This window comes from Amia ocellicauda, chromosome 20 (genome assembly GCF_036373705.1).
Source record: "Amia ocellicauda isolate fAmiCal2 chromosome 20, fAmiCal2.hap1, whole genome shotgun sequence".
NCBI classification, from domain to species: domain Eukaryota; kingdom Metazoa; phylum Chordata; class Actinopteri; order Amiiformes; family Amiidae; genus Amia; species Amia ocellicauda.
Window position 1 is genome coordinate 21,007,377 of NC_089869.1, and position 19,790 is coordinate 21,027,166.

Consider the following 19,790-nt stretch of genomic DNA (forward strand, 5'->3'; position numbering starts at 1 on the left):
AGCCTTTAGCTGCAAGACCCAGTTCTGGATACACAGCAATACTTCACAGCACAGTGCCCCCCCACAGCCCGGAGAGACAGCAATGTCAGCATCGCATCTGCATATCACCGCCCAGTGCCATCGCATCCGTATGCAAGCAGCATCCCTGCGGCCCCGTGGCGCCCCCTGGTGGCCGATACCGGCGGCGCAGCGCTTACCTGGACACAGCCCGGGCGCCTCTACAGGGGAGCACTGCGCATGCGTGTAGGACACTGCGACTCAGTGGCAAGATTTATTTTTTCTTTCTTTCCTCTTTTCTGACTCTTGTGTGCCCTGAGGACTGGCCGGGCATGACTGGGTCAGCATGCACTAGCCGTCCATACACCAACACATGAGTGTAAAAACGCAGCTAGGGGGGCGAAATTATATGCGCTATATATATCATATGACTTGAATGGTTTTTCCTGCACATTCACTTTGCATACTTGGCCTCATTATGACATCAGCATTGGCCAGAATTAATTCAGATTTCCAACAGCTAACATAACACATTGGGCAAGCAGTAAGACTGTCTTGTTAATTTACATGTTAATGTTGGCATGTTACACAGGGCAGTGTCCTACAAAAAAGTGATTTAGGGGACAAAAAAGGTGTCGTAGCAGGGGACAGATAAGTGTAGGGGACAGCCTTCACATCAGTAAGACCCCCCCCCCCGAGCTTCACGTCTTGTCTGCAGTTATTAGCTCAAAATCTAGGATGTAGGACTTGTATCAACTGTATATGTTCTTATGTACTAATGTAATGTTGAACTTGTAATTTGTTCAAAGTTTTGACTATTGCACATTGATAATGCTCTTTTGTAAGTCGGCCTGGATAAGGGTGCTAAGAAATAAATACATAAATAATAATTATTAATAACAATAATAATGTGTGTTAGTATGCAGTGATGTAGGAATATCTCCTTAAAAGAGCTCAGAGATATAATGTGCAGGGAGGTGAGCCGAAATGTTTTTTATGCAATGACTTGTTCTGTTGCAAGATCTTTATTATATATTCATAATAGAAATAACAACATTAGGCTAATAATAATAATAATGGAGCACCCGTCACTGCTCCAGCTATGTGTCAGTCTGTGTCTCAGTCTATGTCTGTGTGTCCATGCAGGTCCCTGCAACATCTGAAGGACGACGATGGCACGTGTCGGGGGGGTGCTGCAGGCCGGCAGCTTCCTCCTCTTCCACAAGCTGGCGCCGCTGCTGCAGAAGGCTGAGGCAGGGGGGTACCGGGCCGTCAGACTACCAGGAAAACAGTGCGCGGTGGAGAAAAGGACAGCCTGACAGGGGCGGCGATAGATGGGGTGGGACACAAATACAGGACCGAGGGAAGGGGGACCCATGTGTGTGTGATTGTGATTCAATGCCAGCTCCACTTTCTTCTGCCTGGAGCTCAGAAAAGCCCTCTTTGTGCTGAGAGGACAGGACGTCCCAGCCGTGGCTTGGGTACGAACGCTCCACGACACACACACTGCCAAGGGGTGCAGTGGGCTACAGTGCTGAGTGCTGGTTGAGTCTGCCCCCAGACAGATAAGCCCAGCAGGCGTGTCTCAGGGCAGCATCCACACGCCACAGGCTGTCAGAGAACAGCACAGTGAAGAGACTAGATCAACACACGGGCTTAACTGTGTGTTGTGTGTGTATCTGTGTTACTGCGTGTGTGTTTAAGGTCAGGCCCAACTCCGTTGGCACCAAACCCATGGCTACTGCAGTGCCATTGGGCAGCCCACTGAGAGGAACCAGACAGGCAGCCAGCGCACGTGCCAGGCCAGCGGAGCCACCTACTACCCACAGGTGAGCGGGCACTGCTGCCCAGGCTGCTGTGTCTGGTGTGAGTGCAGTGTGTGTGTCCTGTGTGTGTGTATGTGCGTGTGTGTGTGTGTGTGTGTGTGTGTGTGTGTGTGTGTATGCTGTGTGCTTTGTCCAGGCCGCACTGACATATGTTCTCCTGCAGATGGCGCCAGTGGTGATCACACTGGTATCAGATGGCGCCTGCTGTCTGCTGGCACGGCAGGCCTCCTTCCCCCTGGGCATGTACAGCACTCTGGCCGGCTTCTGTGACACGGGTGAGGCTGCCCCTCGGACCACCAACCCTCAGCCTGCTCCTCTGTCCCTCCTTACCCACTAAACACAGTGATTTACTGTGCTTCTCAGACCTAAAATAATAAGAATAATAATCAGAAGAATTGCAGCGTCATTTCTGCACCAGGTGTGTGAATGTGTCTTTAGTCAGTGCAAGTGTGTGGCTGCGTCTGCGCAGGCGTACCTGTGGTGAGCGCTGTGTGTTGCCCCCTGCAAGACAGACAGTGGCGGAGACGATGCGGAGGGAGGTGGCGGAGGAGGTGGGACTGGAGCTGCAGTCTCTGTGCTTCTCCAGCTCCCAGCACTGGCCCTTCCCACACAGCTCACTCATGCTGGCCTGCCACACCACGGTCAGCCCAGGGAAAACACAGGTACTGTGCCCCCCTAGCATCCATCTGTCCATCAGAGTCCTCTCCTTTTCTGTGGTCCACTCGGTCTGTGTGTCTCTGCCAGTTTCTCTGGACCAGTAGTTCTCTGCCCCGACCCCACACCCCTGTCTCTGTCTGTCTCCCCCTCAGCTTCCTCTCTGTTGCCCCTACAGGTCAGTCTGAGCGGTGCAGAGCTGTAAGACACTCGCTGGTTTGGAGTGGAGGAGGTGCAACAGGCACTGTGCAGGGGGGGCCCGCCGCGCCAGGGAGAGGCAGGGGCCACTGCCATCTGGGTCCTGCCTCCTTACGCCATCGCCAACCAGCTGCTTCAAGAGTGGGCCAATCGGCAGCTCAGCTCATAGTGGGGTGCTGGGGGCAGGCTGGGGTGCAGGTGAGGCAACCGAGGTGACTAACGCTCTCCCCTCCAACCAGGACTCGGCTTGAATAGGGAACCTGCAACCAGCGATTTCCAGCTGAATTTCCAACCAGACTTTCCGTTGACTGAAGTGTGAGGAGGTGGAGAGATGCTGCCCTGGAAGGTGCACTAAACGTCTAAACGACTAAATGACTAAGCTGTCACTAAACGTCTCCTTTTTTTTTTTTGGTATTCAATACCTCAAACCGCAGGGGCTCAACTGGACAAACTTATTCTTGTATTTGACTTTATTTATTAATTTTTAAATGCACACAATATACAGGTCTTCTGACAGCCTCAATCAGCTTTAATAAAATTTAATTTTACAAGAACTGCCAGTTGCTCAGTGCTTTGCTTGGCCTCGAGTGCAGCGCTACGCAATACAGAACAACAAATAACAATACAGAACAACAATTATACATAACAATAAGTCCTGGAGAAAAGGAGTTAAAAGTGTCAGACTGGCTCCTGTCTCCCTGTGTGTGTGTATTTGTCACTCTGTGTGTGTGAGGGCAGAGGGGGTCAGAGCCGGATATCCTCCAGCGTGGTCAGCCTCTGGCCAAACAGCCGCTCCTCGTAGACGGCCAGCTGGCGCAAGAAGCCAGCGTTGGGGGCGGCGCAGCCTCGGCGCTCTTGCAGCCAGCGGTAGGCGTGGCACAGCGGCCAGCGCCGGTGCTCCATGAGGAAGGCCAGGGTGAGGGCAGAGCTGCGGCCGCGGCCCAGGCTGCAGTGCACCAGCACGCGCCCCCCGCCCCCCTGCAGCGCCCCGGCGATGAAGCGCGCGGCCAGTGGCAGAGCCTCACCCACGTCCTGCTGCGTGTCGTCGCTGAGCCGCAGCCGCAGGTAGCGCAGCACGCTGGGGAAGGCGTCCGGGCTGTCGGCCGTGGCGTTGACCACGTGCGTGATGTGCAGGTTCTTGATGATGCGGTAGTCCTGAGCCTGCGCGGCCGAGCCCTGGTACAGCGCCCCCTCCAGGATCTCGGAGGGGTAGATGGTGAGGGCGCGGCGCTCCGGCTCCAGCAGCACCATGCGTGGTGTGCACAGGAAAGGGTAGAGCCGGCGGAAGGCAGACAGGCCGCCCAGCAGGATGACCGGGTCCATGCCCAGGGAGCTCAGCTGGAAGAAGCAGCGCTGCAGAGTCGGGGAGTCCAACCGGGCCGCCTCGCTGCCCACTGACACAGACACAGACACAGACACACACACAAGAACACAACACACACATGAGAAGCATTAGTCACAAGAATGCATCTTCCTTTCACTCACATCTTGCCTGCCTGCTACCCTGCTACACGATCTCGCAGAATCTCGCCAATGGGCAAAACTGGGCACCTGAGACAACCGTGTGCTTTGTGGGTGAAAGCCAGCATGTGCCCATCGCCCTGAATGGAACACACACACTCTCGCCATCCGCTTCCACACTGCTGGGAAATCGGACAGAGAATCATACCTGAGTGGAATGACAGGTCTGGGGGGCGATTTAGCTGAGCTGACCAGCGCCTGCCACTGACCTGGGCTGTGTCCCTCCTCGGCATACAGCAGGATGATGGAGTACTCCTGCAGCTGGCCCTGGGTGATCAGACAGCCCAGCTCAGGGTGCAACACCGTCAGGCTGGCCCTTGCCGTCACCAGGTGGCACTGTTTATACCTGCTCACACACGCGTATTAATTCAGTGTCAGTGGGTAGTCGGTGTGTCAGAGTGTTAGTAATTCAGTGTGTCAGGGTGTCAGTGACTCTCTCAGGCGTCAGTGAGTCAGGCAGTCGTTGTGTACGTGTGGCAGTGAGTCTGGCAGTCGGTGTGTCCGTGGTACCTCTCTGCGCTGCGGCAGTCCAGGATGAGGATGTAGTTGGGGTTGTGCAGTGCGGGCTCGCCGGCCTCCGCGTTCAGGAGGTTGTACACCTGCTGAGCCGTCACGTAGCCCCGCTCCACCTGCGGCCGCTCGGGCACTGCGGGGGTCAGCACCTCCCAGGGCCCTGGTGCACACAAGCATAGAGAAAAACATGAGTGCACACACAGAGCGTGCCGCGGTGAACAGCATTGATAGAGGGACAGGGCGGCAAGCTCGCACCGCGCAGGGCCTCACACAGACGCGCGCACAGCCCGAGAACAGAGCTGTCCGACCCACAAGGGTGATATTGACACTGCAGACACAGCAGCCATGCGGGTGCCTGGAGCAGAACCCAGTGTCTCTTTATGTTTGTGACCCGACACAAACCGACAGACAGACGGACGGACAGGTGTGTGAGGTACTCTTACCCTGGGACTGGGGCTGGGCACAGGGCAGGGCAGGGCAGTTTGCAGTGCCATTGGACTCTCTGTAGGGGGCGCTGTGGTGGCGGAGCTCCCTGGCAGGTTCAGTGAGACACCTACCCACTCTGAGGGACACACGACACAGGCCGCATGAGAGAGAACAGGGCCCGGCTATATATATATATATATATATGCACACACACACCATAAAATCCCCATCTATCGGAGAAGGCTTTCAACGGCTGACAGCTCAGCGATCTTCATTCTCTCTGCATCATGTCATTCTTGGGTTTTAACTGGCGTAATCTAGGTGCAGTATCTTGCTCATGTCCCCCACCTGGGACTGACTCCACGACCCTCCACTCCAGAGTCTAGGGCCCTGACTGCCACTCCACACTGCAGCCCAGTCACTTATTCCTCCAGGGGGCTGCCGGACAGGACAGGCAGTGAGGCCCACCCCCCATCACCACCACCTGCCCACCCTCCCAGTCTCTCTCTCACCATGCTCCCCCCCACTCACCTGGAGGTCACTACACCCATGTCTGTCAGAGGACTGCATCCATGGGCCGGCACCCTGGGTCTCTCCTTCAGTGCAGCAGGAGTGAGATGGGCGACAGAACGAGAGGGGGCGGCCCCTCATCCTGGGCTCAGCAGCATTCTGCCACCATCTGCACCCCCCCGATCCTCTTCACAGCATGGTCCGAAACTCACACACAGACACACACACACACACACACACTCCCACACACAGAGACATACACACTCACAGACCAGGGGACACAGAGACGGGCAGAGACGCAGAGACAGTCAGGCCCTGAGACTCCCTTGAGGTAATCCTTTCCTCCCTGTGTTTCTGCTCCCCTCTTCTCTCCACTCTGCCGGTGTTGCTTTTTCTTTTCTGCTGTTGTTTTCTTCTGTCCGAACCTCTCCGACCCCTATTTTCGCATGCTGCCAAGGCAACGTGGCGCTGTGAAGGGCTCTACAGCGCTATGAAGGAGCTGGCCCTGACAGGTGGTTGTAACAAGCTGGCGCGCGGCAGAGGACACGTCCACGGCACGCCCCCGGGGCTGCACTCCTGCGCCCGCCCATCACCCGGGAGAGGGAGAGAGGAGTAGAAGGACAGAGGGAGCTAGAGAGCCAGGGAGGATGAGTAGCAGGTGGAGGAGGGCGGGCAGCACTCCAGAGAGGGAGCGAGAGAGAGAACCCAAGAAGGGTGACAGGAGTGTGAAGCTGTGTCACTAACACCTGTCTGTCCTGAGCGAGTGTCTGGAAATAGACCATTAGAGGCACAACACCTTGGGCGCACGCAAAAGCTTGTAGGCTGTGCTTGCCCGTTCAGTGAAGGCCTGGTGGAGTGACACACCACAGCGAGGACAGTCACAACAGCTAGTCATTCACCGGGAGTCTATCCACGTGCCCTGCCCTGTGGGACGGGCCTGGGTCCATTGGATTTGATAGTCAGTCTTTCACAGACAGGCTCGGCGGACAGCTGGCGCTCTGAGGGTTGAGATGGGAGCGGCCTGCTGCTGGGGATAGCAGTGAAGTCTAGAGAGCAGCGCATTCACACTGTTTGTGTGTGTGTATGTGTGAGAGAGAGAAACAGAGAGAGAGAGAGTGTGTCTGTGTGTGTTTGAGAAATAATCCAGCTGCCTCCCTCATTATAAAACTCACACCAGGTTGTTGCCCATGGAATTGTTATCGCAGAATAAAACACTGAAAATATATACTTAAATAGAAAGAAAAAAAACACAGATCGTGTCAAGGGAGGGGTATGTGTGTGTGTGTGTCTGTGTGTGTGTGTGAGTAAGTATGTATGGTTGGTCTTTGTATGTTAGGGCGTGAGAAAGACAGTGAGTGTGTGTGTGTGTGTGTGAGAGACAGAGAGAGAGAGAAAGAGAGACAGTTAGCCAGTGAGTAAGCGATTGTGTTTGTAAGAAGGTCATTTAGTGGGTGTAAAGTCCAGGCTGTCCACGCCGGCACTTCCCTGATGACAGAGTCACACACAGACGCAGCACAGCCTGCCCCGCTCTGCCGACGCCACAGCATTGCCCGGGGGAAGCACCAACAACAGATACGATCCACAACGACAGCGGTAACTGCGACTCCAGACATAAACCCTCCTGCACGGCCCCTGCCCTCTCTCTCAGCTCCCCCACAGCCGGCAGAAGCAGCGGCCCGTCAGCCGGAGACGGAGGAGTCCTTTGCCTCAGAGGTGGGTCTGAAAGGACAGAGTGGACGTGGGGCATGCCGGGGAGGGAGTGAGGAATCTGCTTGCTTAGTGTTGGGCTGGTGCAGGTGGGACTGAGATATCTGTGCAACATCGAAACAAGACAAGCCGCACTGCCCTCTGGTGGCCAGGGACCCGGTGTGGCACTGCAGCACTGCTTCCCGGTAAGGATAAGGGCAGCGGCGGCCTGTACACACAGCGGCGGGGGGGTCTGACTGCCAGGGCTCCTCTCTGCAGCCTGGATACGGCACTCTTATCTCTCTGCGTGTGACCCCGCTGTGCCCAGCGTCCTTTAGCAGGATTGTTTATAAAACACACTAATGATCAACCAGATGAAAACCCGCCCGTATTACATTAGCCTTCTCTCCCTCTCTCTCCTCTCCTTTCTACTCCTTCACTCTCTCCTCATCAGCATTGCCTGGCTGTGGTTCTGGAGGACACTGTGCTGGGTCGCTCCCAGCTCAAAGCCCTGGCCCCCACGCCTCGATATGGCGCCGCCCTGCTGGCTGTGGTGCTCTACTCCGTAGGCAAAACGCTCTACAGCTTCCTCACACGGCTCTTTGTCACTCAGTATCACTACAGAGGTCTGGTACAGCTCGCCTTCGCTCAGGTGAGGCACGGAGGACAGTTATGGAGGATAGGGGGCTTGGAGGTGGAGGGGGACATGTGTGTGAGTTGTGTTGTGCAGTGTGTGTGTTCTGCAGTGTGTGTTGTATAGTGTGTGTGTTGTACAGTGTGTGTGTTGTGCAGTGTGTGTTGTATAGTGTGTGTGTTGTGCAGTGTGTGTTGTACAGTGTGTGTGTTGTGCAGTGTGTGTGTTGTGTTGTGCAGTGTGTGTTGTATAGTGTGTGTTGTACAGTGTGTGTGTGTGTTGTGCAGTGTGTGTTGTATAGTGTGTGTTTTGTGCAGTGTGTGTTGTACAGTGTGTTGTGTTGTGCAGTGTGTGTTGTATAGTGTGTGTTGTACAGTGTGTGTGTTGTGCAGTGTGTGTTGTGCAGTGTGTTGTACAGTGTGTGTGTGTTGTGCAGTGTGTGTGTTGTGCAGTGTGTGTTGTACAGTGTGTGTGTTGTGTTGTGCAGTGTGTGTTCTGCAGTGTGTTGTATAGTGTGTGTGTTGTACAGTGTGTGTGTGTTGTGCAGTGTGTGTGTTGTGCAGTGTGTTGTATAGTGTGTTGTGTTGTGCAGTGTGTGTTGTATAGTGTGTGTTGTACAGTGTGTGTGCTGTACAGTGTGTGTGTGTTGTGCAGTGTGTGTTCTGCAGTGTGTGTTGTACAGTGTGTTGTGTTGTGCAGTGTGTGTTGTACAGTGTATGTGTGTTGTGCAGTGTGTTGTGCATTGTTTGTGTGTTGTACAGTGTGTTGTGCAGTGTGTGTGTTTGCAGTGTGTGTTGTATAGTGTGTGTTGTACAGTGTGTGTGTTGTGCAGTGTGTGTTGTATAGTGTGTTATGTTGTGCAGTGTGTGTGTGTTGTATAGTGTGTTATGGTGTGCAGTGTGTGTGTTGTGCAGTGTGTTGTGCATTGTTTGTGTGTTGTACAGTGTGTGTGTTGTACAGTGTGTGTGTTGTGCAGTGTGTGTTGTATAGTGTGTGTTGTACAGTGTGTGTGTTGTGCAGTGTGTGTTGTGCAGTGTGTTGTACAGTGTGTGTGTGTGTTGTGCAGTGTGTGTGTTGTACAGTGTGTGTGTGTTGTGCAGTGTGTGTTCTGCAGTGTGTGTTGTACAGTGTGTTTGTTGTACAGTGTGTGTGTGTTGTGTTGTGCAGTGTGTGTGTTCTGCAGTGTGTGTTGTATAGTGTGTGTGTGTGTTGTGCAGTGTGTGTGTTGTGCAGTGTGTGTTTTGCAGTGTGTTGTACAGTGTGTGTGTGTTGTGCAGTGTGTTGTATAGTGTGTGTTGTACAGTGTGTGTGTTGTGCAGTGCGTTGTACAGTGTGTGTGTGTTGTGCAGTGTGTGTGTTGTGCAGTGTGTGTTGTATAGTGTGTTATGTTGTGCAGTGTGTGTGTGTTGTATAGTGTGTTATGGTGTGCAGTGTGTGTGTTGTGCAGTGTGTTAAGTTGTGCAGTGTGTTGTGCATTGTTTGTGTGTTGTACAGTGTGTTGTGCAGTGTGTGTGTTGTATAGTGTGTGTGTTGTGCAGTGTGTGTTGTATAGTGTGTGTTGTACAGTGTGTGTTGTACAGTGTGTGTGTTGTGCAGTGTGTGTGTTGTACAGTGTGTGTGTGTGTTGTGCAGTGTGTGTTCTGCAGTGTATGTTGTACAGTGTGTGTGTGTTGTGCAGTGTGTGTGTTGTGTTGTGCAGTGTGTGTGTTCTGCAGTGTGTGTTGTATAGTGTGTGTGTTGTGCAGTGTGTGTGTTGTGTTGTGCAGTGTGTGTGTTGTGCAGTGTGTGTTGTACAGTGTGTTGTGTTGTGCAGTGTGTGTTGTACAGTGTGTTGTGTTGTGCAGTGTGTGTTGTGCAGTGTGTTGTACAGTGTGTGTGTGTTGTGCAGTGTGTGTGTTGTACAGTGTGTGTGTGTTGTGCAATGTGTGTTGTGCAGTGTGTTGTACAGTGTGTGTGTGTTGTGCAGTGTGTGGGTTGTACAGTGTGTGTTCTGCAGTGTGTGTTGTACAGTGTGTGTGTTGTACAGTGTGTGTGTGTGTTGTGCAGTGTGTGTTGTGTTGTGCAGTGTGTGTGTTCTGCAGTGTGTGTTGTATAGTGTGTGTGTTGTGCAGTGTGTGTGTTGTGCAGTGTGTGTTGTACAGTGTGTGTGTGTTGTGCAGTGTGTTGTACAGTGTGTTGTGTTGTGCAGTGTGTGTTGTACAGTGTGTTGTGTTGTGCAGTGTGTGTTGTGCAGTGTGTTGTACAGTGTGTGTGTGTTGTGCAGTGTGTTGTGTTGTGCAGTGTGTGTTGTGCAGTGTGTTGTACAGTGTGTGTGTGTTGTGCAGTGTGTGGGTTGTACAGTGTGTGTGTGTGTTGTGCAGTGTGTGTTGTACAGTGTGTGTGTTGTACAGTGTGTGTGTGTTGTGCAGTGTGTGTTGTATAGTGTGTTGTGTTGTGCAGTGTGTGTTGTATAGTGTGTGTTGTACAGTGTGTGTGTTGTGCAGTGCGTTGTACAGTGTGTGTGTGTTGTGCAGTGTGTGTTGTATAGTGTGTTATGTTGTGCAGTGTGTGTGTGTTGTGCAGTGTGTTAAGTTGTGCAGTGTGTTGTGCATTGTTTGTGTGTTGTACAGTGTGTTGTGCAGTGTGTGTGTTGTACAGTGTGTGTGTTGTGCAGTGTGTGTTGTGCAGTGTGTGTGTTGTACAGTGTGTGTTGTGCAGTGTGCGTTCTGCAGTGTGTGTTGTACAGTGTGTTGTGTTGTGCAGTGTGTGTTGTACAGTCTGTTATGTTGTGCAGTGTGTTGTGCATTGTTTGTGTGTTGTACAGTGTGTTGTGCAGTGTGTGTGTTGTGCAGTGTGTGTTGTATAGTGTGTGTGTGTTGTACAGTGTGTGTGTTTTGTTGTGCAGTGTGTGTGTTGTACAGTGTGTGTGTGTGTTGTGCAGTGTGTGTTCTGCAGTGTGTGTTGTATAGTGTGTTATGTTGTGCAGTGTGTGTGTTGTGCAGTGTGTGTTGTATAGTGTGTTATGTTGTGCAGTGTGTTATGTTGTGCAGTGTGTGTGTTGTGCAGTGTGTGTGTTGGGCCATGTGTTGGGCAGTGTGTGTTGTGCAGTGTGTGTTATGTAGTGTGTGTGTTGTACAGTGTGTGTGTGTTGTGCGGTGTGTGTTGTGCGCAGTATGTGTGTTGTGCAGTGCAGTGTGTGCAGTGTGTGTGTGCTGTGCAGTGTGTGTGTGTTGTGCAGTGTGTGTTGTGCAGTGTGTGTTATATAGTGTGTGTGTTGTGCAGTGTGTTGTGCAGTGTGTGTGTTGTGCGGTGTGTGTTGTGCGCAGTATGTGTGTTGTGCAGTGCAGTGTGTGCAGTGTGTGTGTGCTGTGCAGTGTGTGTGTGTTGTGCAGTGTGTGTTATATAGTGTGTGTGTTGTGCAGTGTGTTGTGCAGTGTGTGTGTTGTGCGGTGTGTGTTGTGCGCAGTATGTGTGTTGTGCAGTGCAGTGTGTGCAGTGTGTGTGTGCTGTGCAGTGTGTGTGTGTTGTGCAGTGTGTGTTGTGCAGTGTGTGTTATATAGTGTGTGTGTTGTACAGTGTGTGTGTTGTGCAGTGTGTTGTGCAGTGTGTGTGTTGTGCGGTGTGTGTTGTGCGCAGTATGTGTGTTGTGCAGTGCAGTGTGTGCAGTGTGTGCAGTGTGTGTGTGCTGTACAGTGTGTGTGTGTTGTGCAGTGTGTGTGCTGACTTCCAGGCTCCTCCCCAGATGCTGCTGACCCTGCTGGCCGCTGTGGCGCTGCAGACTCTGGGCGCCGTGTCCCTGCAGCCCTTCTCCCTGCGGCGCGGCGAGCAGCTGCTGGTGCCGGCGGTCGGCTCTGGTGTCCAGGCGGTGCTGGGGCTGTGGGCGGAGGTCAACGCCCCCGGTGGCCTGTTCTCCCTCACACAGCTGCTGCTGCCCCTGGCCTGTGTGGGCTGTAGCCACGCCCTGGCGCTGACACGGACGCCCTCCCAGCACTGCACTGCCCTGCTGGCCGGCTGGACGCTCGTCCCATTGCTGATCACAGGTCAGAACACAGACGATGACACCCCCCAGCGTGTGTGTGTGTGTGTGTGTGTGTGTGTGTGTGTGTGTGTGTGTGTGTGTGTGTGTACGTGTGTGGGGGGTACGAGTCATGCATTGAGTAAAGTTTGACACAAACTGTACATAATTAACCAGCCACGATTCCTCCCTCCCAGCAGACCATGTCAGGACAGCTCTACTCTCTCCCTCACTAACACTGTCTCTCCCACATCCTCCTCTTCCTCTCTCTCCTCTCTGCAGTCCTGCAGGTGTCCCTCTGGGCCGAGCCGCTAGTGGTCCTGTACTCAGCTCTGAGTGTGCTGCTGCACAGCCTGTCCCTGGGCTGGCTGGCCAAGGTGGGGGAGCAGCAGCAGTGTGAGCCAGATGGCCGGGCCTCTGCGCTGGACCTGCACTTCACCCTTTGCGTCGACAGCAGCCTGGCGCTGGGCCTCCTCTGCCTGCTGCTGCCCGGCGGCCTCAGTGAACTGGGCCAGGGCAGCTGGCACAGCCTGCTCTTCCTGGGGTACCTGCTGGGCGTGCTGGCACTGGGGGCCCTGCAGAGCCTCCTGCTGTCCCTGGTGGCCCTGTGCTGCTCCCCGGTGGCAGCCGGTGTCCTGCACACTGCGCTGGACCTCACCCTGCCTCTGCGCAGCCTGCTGTAGCTCCACTGTGGATGGGGACCAGCCCGGCAAACTCCTGGAGAGACGCTTTCGTTTGTTTTGATCATGGTCAAATGATCACCTGCATTGACATCTTTTGCATTTTGTGTCTGGCAGCACTGATGCCTCGACCGACCTGAACCCCAGCAGGGTCAGGTCAAGACTACAGCTGATTGGTTGAGCACTGTTGCTCACACACACATGCATGAAATGCAGTTCAAGTTTCGTTACAGGGCTGTGATTGGAGAAATTGATGAAGAAACGGATTCTGCCCTGGATCTGGGCAACATTCGTGCAGAATCACACAATTCTGTGAGGTATAACACAGGCCTGGTTCTTGGGCATTAACCACATTAACCACAAAATCCAAAATGGCTTCCATACTTCGTATGACTCCGGAGAGCTTCGTCCTTTTCCGAAGCTGTAAATCAATTCTCATTGGTTCAGAGGCAAACGTAAACATTGACTCTGACAGGGCTCTCCATTGGTTGTGAAGCCTGGTTTTTGAGATGTCTTCATTTGGTTGGAGTGCCGTTTTAAGGGATAGTGATTTCTTCTTCTTACTATGTATTTTCAACACATTTAAACTAATGTTGACGAACTGCAATAAATAAAAAATAAAAAACCTGCCAGAATGTCTATGTGTACCACAAACCCTAAATATTATCGCTGTTTGTCTATTGCTGGTTTTGGGATTTGTTATGCACACATTTTGAAACCCATCTTGCTTTGAAACACAATGTAATAAAACAAACATTACAAAACTGTACAAGAGGGGAACTTTCTTAAGTGCAATATGAATTATGTGCAGAATTCCTCCGCTTACCGTCTCTCAGCAGTCAGCAAGTTGTGACAAGTCATGCGAGTTATGAAAAGGCTTATGTATAGTTTAATTATGTCATAGTTGCAGTTTACTTTGTGTTCAATGCATAGATGCAGCGAGAACTGGACTATGTTACTTAGTTATTAATGGACACCAAACGATGGTGCGAATGGCCTCCTCTCAATTAGACACTTGATGTAATTGTAATTGAAAACAATTGGTTGGAACAATAACCTGCAGGGTAGGGGCTCCTCCAGTTTTTAGGTTTTTAATGTTTTCCCCTGTGCGACAGTCTCACTAAAGCAATTTCAATAATAAAATAACTTGAGGACAATGTTATAATATTTACATAAGCATTGTGTGTGTTGGGCAGTAAAGAACATGTCTTTTTGAACAATTAAAATGCATTTGTACTTAAACCGTTTGTAGTCCTGTGACTTTTTTACTCGCATGTAACATTGCATTATAGTCAATTTCTGTGAGCAGTTTGCTGATCATCTCCCAGTGTGAAGAGCACATGACATATAGAAACCAAATAAAACAAAGCTATCTCCGCTAAACTCGGCTGTTTTGCCTCCCTTTATAGAAACAATACCAATATATATATATATATATATTCCATCTGTCTTTACATGCTGATCTGCCATTTTCAATTTAGGGTCGGTCATAGCAAGTGGACTAAATCTGACTGTTCCAGGGTCCTATTCGGGTGTAAAATGGTTTAAATGCTCATCATTTAACTGATTGATGCAGCAACTGTCACAGTACTTTCTTCATGCTCTGTGTTTGTGTGCGTGTTATTGTGCGGTACGACACGGGTTAATATCAGCGTGGTCTCAGCACCGTGACTCACATCATGATGAACCTCTGTACGCAGTGTGTGCAAGAACTGTAGCAGAACTGAAGAATAATAGCATTAAAGATCTGGCAAGAGAAGCCCAGAGCCGGAAGCATGTTGTACAAATGACCAACATTAGAACACTGACTATCACAGTTAAATCAGTCCAACATTCACTCACTGATTTTATTGGAAAATATATGTACACTGTGTATATTTCTTGTATAAACCTCATTGTAGGAGTGGAGCAGTCAGTGTCCGGGTGGGGGTCAGGAGCGGTCAGTGTTGGGGGGCAAGTGTATGCCCATGCTCTGCAGGAGGGTGGAGGCGGGCCCGGCCAGCCCAGCCTGGGAGCTCAGGGACTCCAGCAGGTTGGTCACCAGGTTCAGATCCACGTCCAGCGGAGTGGCGCCCTCATCTTCCTGGAGGCCATCAGCTCTGCCCTGAGCCTCGTCTGGGCCTGGCCTGTTCTCTCCCTGCTGGAGTGAGAGAGAGATGAAGGGAGGAGACACAGAGATGCAACCCAGGGAGGGAGAGAGCAGTGGACATCCCTGTGCTCAGTGTGGCTGTACGGTCTGGTGTGGAGGTGCTGCCCCCTGCTGTCGGGGGCGGGCAGTGACTCACCACGCCAGCTGGCTGGGAGAAGCTGTGGCCGATGTGAGTGCCGGCCAGCTCCTGGTCCATCTGATCCATGTACCTCCGCAGGCTGCCGAGGGCCTCCGCGCCCTTGAGCCCCGGGCCCCTGCCAGCGGTCTCTTCACCAGCCCGCTCTTCCTCCTCACTGTCACTGCCTTCCTCGTCCTCGTCCTCAAGGTCATCAGAGTCCAGCTCGCCGTCCGGAGCCCCTGCGGGAACAGCAGCACAGCGTCACGGCTGCCCACACGCCACCGAGGCATCTGCTCTCAGAGGACAGAACGCAACACTGGAGACGCCGACAGCACCACACTGATGACAACAAAAACAACAACAACGGCAAGAGGAGGGCGGTACCGATAATCCTGTCCACAGCACTGGCCATCGAGCTGGCATCAAACGTGAAGGGGGACTCTGACTGGGACCTGGAAAAAAAACACACGGACAGGCTGCTACAGCGAGAGAGAGAGAGAGGGGCCTGGGCAGCTGCTGAGAGACGCTCTCACACGCGCTCTCTCTGCACAGTCCTGCACTGACTGACTTCACTGATACACTGACTGATTGACTGACCAGGGCAGCTCTGCTCCCTCGTGGGACGACACCTTGTTGATGAAGGCCTTCACGCTCTTCGTCACGGCCACCAGGCTGTAGCCGGCCTCCTCCTCCTCCTGCGTCGCCCGCTTGCACGGGTTCGAGCTCCCCGTGGCCCGGCCCGTGGTTTCCTGCAGCAGCCGCTCCAGGTCCTCCGGAGAGATCTCTAGCCAGCTGTCGCCTGCAGACATACGCACACGCATGTGGCCCGTTAACACAGTTGAGTACAGATTGAATGCGCAGCTGAGAGTTGCTGCAAGATCTTGGACAGACTTGGGTCCAAATGGTTCGTCTCATTCCTTCACACGGCCAGGCCTGGACCGGCAGTGATGCTGAACTTGAATGAACCAATTGGCATGTTGCCTCTGAGGGTGGGGGGGGATTAGCGTGTGAGACAGAAGCAGGGCATGGGGGGCCGGCGCTCACTCACTGTCCTCGGGGGGCAGCTGGCTCTCTCTCTCCCTCAGCTCCTCCACGTTGAGCGGGCAGCTCTGCAGCTCCTGCAGCACCTCCTGCCCCGGGGACAGCCCTCCAGAGCTGCAGAGAGACGGGGAGAGAGTTCGTCACGCCAGGGCAGCACTCCACACTGGAGCCCAGAACAGCTGGTTCTCAAGACGGACTTTTCAGAACTCCGGGGAGACGCACACGGAGACACAGGACGCAGGAGAGACAGCACACAGGACACTGGAGCGGTGTGTTCGGCTGCCAGACTCACCTCTGAGGGACAGTGATGGACTGTCTGAAGAATCTCTCGGCCGAGTGCAGCAACTCTCTGTACCGTGCCGAGCCCTCCAGCTCTCTCTGGGACACAGGACACATGGGTCAATACCGGCAATACATATAGAGGGGCGGCCACATCCCCCCAGCCCCCCACGGCCACCTGGAGAACAACGGACAAAGCCATGGTCACTCACTCTGAAATAGCCACTCTTCTGCAGGCTGTCCAGGAAGCCCCCCCACAGCGGGCTGCAGCTCACAGGGGAGCCCAGCTCTGACGATGGCTGCCGGCACTTGGAGACCAGGATCTCGAAACCGTGTGCCTGGCGAGGACAACACGAACACGCAGGGACGCACAGAGACACACAGAGAAAGAGAAGGATGAGCCAGGGCACCTCACTGATGACAACATCGGACCACCAGGCCGTGTGTGCGCCGACTCTCACCAGCTTCATGCCCAGCTCGTGCGCACGGTACCGGGGGTCGGAGCGGGGGGGCAGGGTGAAGCCGCTGCGCCGGTCAGGGGTGAAGGTCTGCCCCTGCAGCTGGGCGTACAGACAGCGCGTGAACGTCACCTGCAGGGCGTGCACACACCGTCAGAAACGGCACAGAGAGAGACTGTACTTCATGTCTGTGCTGTGTCTGTGTGTGTGTGTGTATAAGTGCTGTGCGTGGGTGTGCTGTGGTGTGCAGTGTGTCGGCACTGTGCTGTACCGAGGTCAGGACGCAGCTCTCGGGGGTGAAGGTGCTGAAGGGGCGGCAGCAGCGCAGGTCAAGCGGGGTGCGCAGGTAGAACGCCGTCACCGCGGGTGCCACCAGGTCCGGCCGCCGCTGCAGCACGGCCGCCACGCCCGCGGGCAGCACACAGTGGGCTCGGTGCAGGCTGGCCTGGATCCGGCCTGGGTACCTGCAGGAGCAGAAACCAAAATTAAAAACTAAATGGCGGGGGACACCGCTAGAAAATAAGTGATTTATCTTTCGCAGCGCTCGGGCGTCCCAGTGGCCGCGGTGCACCAAACCTCACACAGAGGCCCCCCAGAACCCCGCCCTACCCCGTCACTCTCTTGGCCACAGCGGAGCGGATGGGCTGGGCGGCCAGGCAGCTCTGGGGGTGTGAGCACAGTAGGGCCAGGGCCTGGGGCAAGCTGGGAGTGACTTCGGGGGGCCAGCCCGGGGCCCCAGGCCGCGGGGGGGCGGGGATGATATGCAGGTCGCCCCGGTACAGGAACACCTGGCAGAAGAGACACACAGCCCTGAGGAATATGCTCGGCAATTCGACAAAACATCAACATCCACCACAGGATTTCATTTGGCCTAACAGTAGCTGCCGCTGATGTAATTTTGTATTGTGTCATTTTAACAAGAACAATATACGTGTATAAATACAGGTCCACACGTGGCACACAATGTGTTCAATGATTTTACATGGTCTTTATTAGACATTTAAGTTGAACATGAAATCGAGGAGGGTTGGTCCTTGTCAAATGTGGGGGAAACTGTCTGGAGCAGAATGAGCTGCTGTTAATTAGGGTTTGAATTCAGACCCAGCGCTGCTGCCGCTCTCACCCTGTTCTCACTGCTCTCGGGGCTCAGCCACCGGGGGAGGCAGTCGGCAGCTTCGATCAGAAGGAACTCCCCATCGTTGTCCTCCACCCTGCAGAGCAACACTGTCAAGAGCGCACAGACACATGTAGACATGTAGGCACACGGCTCAGGCACACGAGCCACGGCACAGACACCCCCAGCCCAGCCCAGCCCAGCCCAGTCATACCTGGCAGCCAGCAGGGGGAACGCTCGTGTGATCTCCAGCATCAGGTACACGATGAACCACTCATCCTCCACATTGTCCCCAAACCGCGTGGAGCCTGCGAGGTGAGCAGGCACGCCACCTACAGGTCAGAGAGCCACAACAGCAGCACCATGAGAACTTCGTTATTCGTTCCTTCATTATTTTGATATGACATGGCACTAGGCTACCGGGGCCTGCAGAGCCGGGCCTACCTTTCTCAGGACAGTATTTGATATTGAATGTCTGATCCTGCCAGATGTACTGCACTAGGAGAGGGGCGCACTGGGCCAGGACCCGCTCCAGGTGCTGCTGCAGACACTGCTCGGCAGCCCTTGTGTCGCTAGGGTCCGGCTGGGCCAGAAACAGACGGTACTGCACAGTGTCCTCTGCGAGGGCCGGTCGTCTCAGGAAGTCCATTTCAGTCCACTCAGAAGGCAGCTGGGCAGCCCGGACAGGAAGACAACTGGAAACACAGACAATTCGTCAACACCATTGGGGACCTGACCCGGAGCACAGATACACAAATATAGATACACAAACTTCTCTTCTGGAGGTCCGGCCCCAGTCAGGGTCGCCCCTACAGTAGAATCGCAGTCCTGACTCCAGTCGAGCCCAAAGCATTCAAATGCATCACAGGTAAAGGACCCCAAACCACAGAAAAGGTGTTCTGGATTATAACCAGTCAAGGAAGACTGTAAATATGAACCCTGTGCCCCTAGCATTGGGATGTATTACAGAAATAGTCATCAAAAGCATAGCAATTGTGTTTAGGTTTGGCCAAATCTGAAACTCTTCTCTAAACAGCATTCCCTGTAGAAACACAACGCTGACGTTGTTAGCAGTTATGACTGTAAAGATGAAGCCCTGACCCGAGTAAAACCCATTAAATAACAGAAAGTTTACACAACCTCGCAGTTTGCAATTCAGCCCAACTCAGCTCAGTGTAAACAGAGCCCAGCCTTGCTAGAATTAAAAGCAGACTGCAAATATAAAACCATAATAGACCGTGAAAAAATATATAATAATATCACTTGCAAGAAGTCAAAGCTGACTGTAATTAAATATGAAACCACAGATTGAAAGCGACATTTTATTTTATAGGCACTGGGAGCTCCATTCAGGTGACCAACCGTTTATCATCAATCACCAGTTGCAGTTTAAGACAAATGAATATATATAGCCTAATGAATATGTATATTTTTCGAAATATATATTTAGGAGTATTTTACGCAGTTGTGTGCGGGTCTGCGCTGCTCCGCCAATGGGATCACTGGGATTCTGCAAATCTGCGCAGAACTGCGGAAATCTGCGCTACGAGAGCACAGGTGGAGCTGCCCGGACAGGTTTGTGTGCAAAACAGAAGACGTGCAGACGGACATAAACACTCACTCAAGCTCGGCTCAGTCAGACAGCAAAGGGAGCATCAATGCGCACAACGTGGAGCCCACGTTATCAGCCTGCCAGCCATGTCGCATCCATGATGACTCTGTGCACCCTCCATTCTCTTCCTCTACGGAAATAACCACATATACAACCCGTCTAGGAAACCACGTACGAAAACATAGTTCCGACATGTGCGATTATATTCGTTTTTTACCTGTGGAATATTCTTCCTCTTTTTTCCTGGCAGTCCAGTTGATACACGCTGCCACACGGGGTTTTGCGGAAGATGAAAATAATAATTTAAAACAAGCACTACATTTTCCAGCGAACACTGCAGCGCCTCTGACTCGGTGAGCATGCCGGGATCTGAAGTCCTC

General features: G+C 53.2%; 3 protein-coding genes and 1 pseudogene across 4 annotated transcripts; 2 read left to right on the top strand and 2 right to left on the bottom strand.

Moving 5' to 3' along the window:
* Nucleotides 1-329: 329 nt before the first annotated feature.
* Nucleotides 330-2,844, top strand: LOC136715800 (NAD(P)H pyrophosphatase NUDT13, mitochondrial-like; annotated as a pseudogene).
* Nucleotides 2,845-3,198: 354 nt separating this feature from the next.
* Nucleotides 3,199-5,686, bottom strand: LOC136715802 (serine/threonine/tyrosine-interacting-like protein 1). Its single transcript, XM_066693182.1, has 5 exons — nucleotides 5,667-5,686; nucleotides 5,153-5,271; nucleotides 4,668-4,869; nucleotides 4,406-4,542; nucleotides 3,199-4,069 (listed from the first exon to the last, which is right to left on the bottom strand). Exons 1-5 carry the CDS (start codon nucleotides 5,684-5,686, stop codon nucleotides 3,420-3,422), a joined length of 1,128 nt encoding a protein of 375 aa, XP_066549279.1. The 3' UTR covers nucleotides 3,199-3,419.
* A 1,403-nt stretch (nucleotides 5,687-7,089) lies between these two features.
* Nucleotides 7,090-13,881, top strand: LOC136715939 (uncharacterized). The gene is made up of 4 exons (XM_066693355.1): nucleotides 7,090-7,358; nucleotides 7,786-7,983; nucleotides 11,687-11,984; nucleotides 12,242-13,881. Exons 1-4 carry the CDS (start codon nucleotides 7,134-7,136, stop codon nucleotides 12,640-12,642), a joined length of 1,122 nt encoding a protein of 373 aa, XP_066549452.1. The 5' UTR covers nucleotides 7,090-7,133; the 3' UTR covers nucleotides 12,643-13,881.
* A 580-nt stretch (nucleotides 13,882-14,461) lies between these two features.
* Nucleotides 14,462-19,765, bottom strand: ecd (ecdysoneless homolog (Drosophila)). 2 transcript variants are annotated; one of them, XM_066693354.1, is made up of 15 exons: nucleotides 19,628-19,765; nucleotides 19,420-19,540; nucleotides 18,243-18,493; nucleotides 18,013-18,130; nucleotides 17,808-17,895; nucleotides 17,294-17,472; nucleotides 16,956-17,148; nucleotides 16,688-16,816; nucleotides 16,439-16,564; nucleotides 16,240-16,325; nucleotides 15,955-16,061; nucleotides 15,504-15,705; nucleotides 15,291-15,358; nucleotides 14,925-15,145; nucleotides 14,462-14,776 (listed from the first exon to the last, which is right to left on the bottom strand). In XM_066693354.1, the coding sequence occupies exons 3-15, from the start codon at nucleotides 18,445-18,447 to the stop codon at nucleotides 14,570-14,572; spliced, it is 1,929 nt and encodes a 642-aa protein (XP_066549451.1). In that variant the 5' UTR covers nucleotides 18,448-18,493; nucleotides 19,420-19,540; nucleotides 19,628-19,765; the 3' UTR covers nucleotides 14,462-14,569. The 2 variants fall into 2 exon arrangements, with proteins under 2 accessions (XP_066549451.1, XP_066549450.1); XM_066693353.1 differs by having other exon boundaries at nucleotides 14,462-14,779; nucleotides 19,628-19,764.
* Between the last annotated feature and the right edge of the window lie 25 nt (nucleotides 19,766-19,790).